Source organism: Sus scrofa, unplaced genomic scaffold (genome assembly GCF_000003025.6).
Source record: "Sus scrofa isolate TJ Tabasco breed Duroc unplaced genomic scaffold, Sscrofa11.1 Contig1263, whole genome shotgun sequence".
NCBI classification, from domain to species: Eukaryota; Metazoa; Chordata; class Mammalia; order Artiodactyla; family Suidae; genus Sus; species Sus scrofa.
The window spans coordinates 78,351-83,845 of NW_018084850.1; the positions used below are offsets into that span (position 1 = coordinate 78,351).

General features: G+C 38.0%; 1 protein-coding gene across 1 annotated transcript; it reads left to right on the top strand.

Annotated features, from left to right (window-relative positions):
* Positions 1-4,208, top strand: LOC110258112 (olfactory receptor 5V1-like). Its single transcript, XM_021081266.1, has one exon. It carries the CDS (start codon positions 987-989, stop codon positions 1,941-1,943), a length of 957 nt encoding a protein of 318 aa, XP_020936925.1. The 5' UTR covers positions 1-986; the 3' UTR covers positions 1,944-4,208.
* The last annotated feature ends 1,287 nt before the right edge of the window (positions 4,209-5,495 follow it).

Genomic DNA, 5,495 nt, shown 5'->3' on the forward strand with positions numbered 1-5,495 from the left:
TGTTAATTCAAAGTAGACCATAATTGAGCAATGTTAGAATATGAGATTCTGTGCATATGGGTCAACATTTCATAATTGACCCAACCACTTTGAATCAAGGGAATATTGAGGTAAAGACCTAATGAAGTAGGTTGAAGAGACACTGGAAAGAGTAGGAATGGAGAATGTCAATTTTGACATTGTTTGTGAGAAGTTTTGATGTAAATATCAGAAAAATGGGGTGACACTAGTGAAGAAAAATAGTGATAAAGGAAGACATTTTAAATGTTTTATAATAGGAGAAATAATAGCCTGTTCCTTTGCTAAAGAGAATGCTTCAGTAGAGAAAGAAAGAGAAGTATGAGGAGACAATGGCCTTGCTGGAGTCTGCCCTTGATTAAGTGAGTGAACTCTAGGATATGTCTGCTATGATTAATCATGAATTTCCTCTGTATTTTATGGAGCATCCCTCCAAATATACTATCATCTCTGGTACCACTATGTCCTTTTCTGTCCTCCTCATCCTCCATAATATATAAAATGTGACTAATTCTACATGAAATCTACAAATGTCAGCCTCCAAAAGTGTGCAGGTCACCATAGTTGATTGGCCCACTAATGACAACTGTCTCAATAAGCCTCCAAATTACTGTAACTTAGGATGAAAAAGTAGATGAGGGCATTCCTTCCTTTCATTAGGCTTTATGGTGCATGTGGCCATTCATGTTTTACTTAAATATTCAAAACTGCTTATGTGTCGATTTTAAAAGATTTGACTGACAGATGAAAGGCTGATAATGTTTCTACTTATGCTGAGTGATAATGCATAGAATTTATTTGTTGTGGGATTGTGCATTTTTACAGGTATATCTAATGGTTTTTGATTAGTTATATTACCTTTTCACCTGTGAAGTTTTTTATTTTCTTGTTTTGTAGCCTGTTTCTGGAGCAGTACAGATTACAGAAATCCTTTGTTCCCAATTGCGAAGGAAAACCCGAATTATATTATGGAAGGAGAAAACCAAACAGTTCTGTTTGAGTTTATCATCTTGAGATTCTCCAACTTAAAAGAGTTACAATTTTTACTTTTCACCATCTTCCTTGTAACTTATATCTGTACTTTGGGAGGAAATAGCTTCATAATTTTGGTAACCATGACTAATCTGCACCTGCACACGCCTATGTATTTTTTTCTGGAAAACTTAGCTTTTCTTGACATCTGCTACACCACCACCAATGTTCCCCAGATGATGGCGCATCTTCTGTCAGAGAAAAAAAGCATTTCCTATTTAGGTTGCATGGCACAACTTTTTGCATTTATTTTTTTTGTGGGATCAGAGTCCCTGCTCCTGGCAGCAATGGCATATGATCGCTACATTGCAATCTGTAAGCCCTTGAGGTATTCAGTTATTATGAACAAGGTTCTGTATAGCCAGTTAGCAGCCTCCTGCTGGTCTGGTGGTTTCCTCAATTCAGCGGTGCACACAGTACTGGCATTCCGCCTGCCCTTCTGTGGCAACAATCAGATTAATTATTTCTTCTGTGATATACCTCCTTTGTTGGTCTTGTCTTGCGGGGACACTTCTGTCAATGAAGTGGCACTACTATCCATTGGGGTGGTCATTGGTTGGACTCCTTTCCTGTCTATTGTCCTTTCCTACCTCTATATTATCTCCACCATCTTGAGGATCCGATCCTCCAAGGGGAGACAAAAGGCCTTTTCCACCTGTGCCTCCCACCTGACCATTGTCCTTCTCTATTATGGCAGCGCCATCTTCACATATGGACGACCCATCTCAACATATTCACTGGAGAAAGACAGGCTGATCTCAGTATTGTATAGTATTGTTACCCCCATGCTAAATCCTATAATCTACTCCTTGAGGAATAAGGATATTCAAGAGGCTATGCAAGTTATGGGGAGAAAGTGGAAGGCTTCAAGCTCCCTCTCTTTTGATGTGTAAGTTTTTCTTTTCTAAGAAGATGACATTACAAAACTGGCCATTTTACTTATAGAGCTGATTTTGGCTAATTACTCTCAAACAAAAGTAAAAGTCAATGCAAATTTTCACATCCAGCACTTTCAGAAACACTCTCGCTAAAAATACTATATGAAATATTTAAATTTTTTCAGAGAGATCAGTTAATGTAAAAGATAGTGAGGAATCACAAATCTAATATTGAACAGAGTTGAAAATACAAAGATGTGAAATTGGCATTAGCGACCCTCTCTTATGAGGACTTCTGATAATCTTGAAGAAGTGTTTGAGGTTCTGAATTGTGTTTTGACATCCTTGTAAGATTAGAGAGCTAAAAATGGAGTCTTGAGCTAGTTAATTGAAACAACAATTATCCTCTATTTTATCCGGTAAACTTATCAATAACTTACGTGCCTAGTGACTACCATATTGGACCATGCATCCATAGAACAGTTCTTTCCTTGCCGTTAATAGACAGTGCTTCTCTGAAAGAAGAAGTATTAGATGGGCAACTTTGCTTTAAGAGATATCACAACCAATTGCAAAATAAAAACAACAGTATGTTAATGGTTCAGTGATAAACTGATCATTGGAATAAACTAGAGAATCCAGAAAAAGTCCCCTGAATAAACATATTTATTTGATTACATGATAGAAGAGGCCAGAAGAGGCATGAAAGAAAAGTTGAATAAGGACAATGTTTTCAATAAAAAGGCAAAAGGGCATATGCTCCTAGCCTTAAATGTTATACAAAAATCAATTCTAGGGTACTGTATACCTTAGTGTGTAAAAGAACAATAAGACTTTTAGAAAGTGATAAAGGCTACCACCGTATCACACGTGGTCTTGTCAGACCCGATCTGGAGCAGAGACCTGATGCCACCCCCACCACTGCCTCTGCTTAGCACCTCTGGCAGGAAGGACAGTGGTCCCCAAGTCCAAAGGCAATGGGCTGGAGAACACGGCCTCTTGGATGGAGCCCACAGCTTTTGTTCAGCCTGGCCCTACGTGGCTAAGGCGCTTGCTATGTGGTTGATGATCACGGTGGGTGGGGGTTGACCCAGGTTTGCAGGGAATAGTCACTGTGGACGACGAAATGAGATAAGTTGAATAAGTGACAAATAAAGGCAAAGTTTTAGAAGCCAGAAGGGAATTGAAAATTTAAAAATATTAATATATTCCTTTTCACCCTCACTAAAGTCACTCTTACTCAGGCATTGATTTTTTTTCTTTGAATTTTCTTGACTAATGGTATAGCCTCTTGCTGGCCTCCCCTCCCCTCCTTCACCCTACTTTACTAAATCCTGTACATTATGTCTGAATTAATTTCAAAACACATATTTGATAAAAATGAATGAAGCAGAGGGAGAGGAAAGGTGCTTTACATTGTTATTAACTGTATATTAGAAAGTAATAAATTTCTCTTGTCTCAGTCCCTTTTGCTATCAAGTGATCTGTGTATTAGCCCTCTTCGTGGACTTCTCTTTCTCCTCTCCATTGACAGTAAAGGCTGTCATAGTCCTCCATACTGTTGCTTATACCTGTAGCTCATTCAGTTTTCATTGCTGTATAGAATTTCATGGTATGAATATGCCCACAAATGCTTTATTCTTTCAATGAAATTAAACACCTAACAATTGCATGAAACTATTATTTTCACAATTTCTAGGTTAATTTTGGGGAAAAAAGCAGCTAGAATTGTTCAATCTGACATTAAGACTTATTTTAAGACCTATTGGAGTTCCTATTGTGGTTCAGAGGGTTAAGAACCCAACTTGTATCCATGAGAATGCAGGTTTGTTCCCTGGCTTTGCTGGCAGCTGCAGCTCTGATTTGACCCCTAGCCCAGGAACTTCCATATGCCGCAGGTGTGGCCTAAAAAAAAAAAAAAAAAACCTATTATGAGACCTACTAGTGGAAGGTCAAGTTCGTGGTCCAAAAGCAGACAAGATTATCATAGGATAGAGGTCTTAGAGACAGACCCAAATATTTGTATGGTAACCTAATATATAATATGTATGGCACTCCAATAAATGATGGAAATTTAGTAATAGTTTGGAGAAATCAGATCACTAAGTAAAGAAAAATAAATTAGATTTCTAACTTTCACTTTGTGAAAGATGAACTTTAAGTGGATTAAGGAGGAAAATTTGAAATTTAAAAACTGTAAAGTTGATATTAAAGTAAGAGAATAGGGAATTCCCATCATGGCACAGTGGAAACAAATCAAACTAGGAACCATGAGGTTGGGGGTTTGATCCCTGGCCTTGCTCAGTGGGTTAAGGATCCGGCGTTGCCATGAAATGTGGTATAGGTCACAGACACAGCTTGGTCCTGGCATTGCTGTAGCTGTGGTGTAGGCCATCAGCTGTAGCCCAATTAGACCCCTAGCCTGGGAACCTCCATATCAGCCCTAAAAAGCAAAAAAAAAAAAAAAAAAAAAAAAAAAAAGTATGAGAATATATTTGTGGTGAAAAACCTAAACCTCAAAATGCACAACCTATATAACCTGAGAAATTACGGATTTAATCATAAAAAATTTAAGGATTTCCTTTCAATGAATGACATCATAAAGTTAATCACAGATGTCAGATTACTAGAAGTTACTTGTGAAAACTAAAATTTGGAAGTGACTAATGATGTCTTACATAAATAAGGAACTCATAAAGAATAAGAAAAAAACAAGAAACTTAAGAATATGTGCGAAGAACAAACCTAGGCAGATTAGTAGAAGAGGAAACCCGAATGATTGACAAAAAAAAAATCCCCTCATAGAGGAGATGTTCAGAATTGCTAGTAATCTGAGTTATGCAGATTTGAACAATAAGGAGCCACCACCTCATTCCCATATGCTGACAAAAATTACAAAGCTAGATAATGCCAAGCAATGTAAGAAACCCTCATGTGCCACTGTGAATGGTACAGGTACAATTGGGCAAAATGACAGAATTTTGAAGATCAACTTTGTTAATTTAAAATTTATGGAAAATTCATTTTGCTTTGCCCCAACTTTAGTTTGTTTTTGGAGAAGTCCCCTCTGATTCTGAGGCACTTCCAGGCCAGTAGATAGTCATAAAAATATTAGCATTGTCTTTAGCTTCCTAGAGGGATGAACTTTCCAGTACATAATGTGGAATGAATGATGGATGATGGAATTACATTCCGAAATCATCACGGTGGCATTAGGAATTAAACTGTTTGAATACAACTTAAGATCATAACATGTGGGTAAGTAGGGAGAGTATGTTGGTGGTGATGAGAGATGTGGTCTTCAAACATTTTTTTGTTCCTGAATCAGTTTCATTAAAAACAACTGTTTAGAGAATTCCCTTTATGGCTCAGCAGTTAACAAACCCGACTAGGATCCATGAGGATGAGGGTTTGATCCCTGGCCTCTCTCAGTGGGTTAAGGATCCAGCATTGCCATGAGCTGTGGTGTAGGTCACAGATGTGGTTCAGATCCTGCATGGCTGTGGCTGTGGTGTAGGCTGGCGGCTACAGTTCCGATTAGACCCCCAGACCTGAGAACTTCCATGT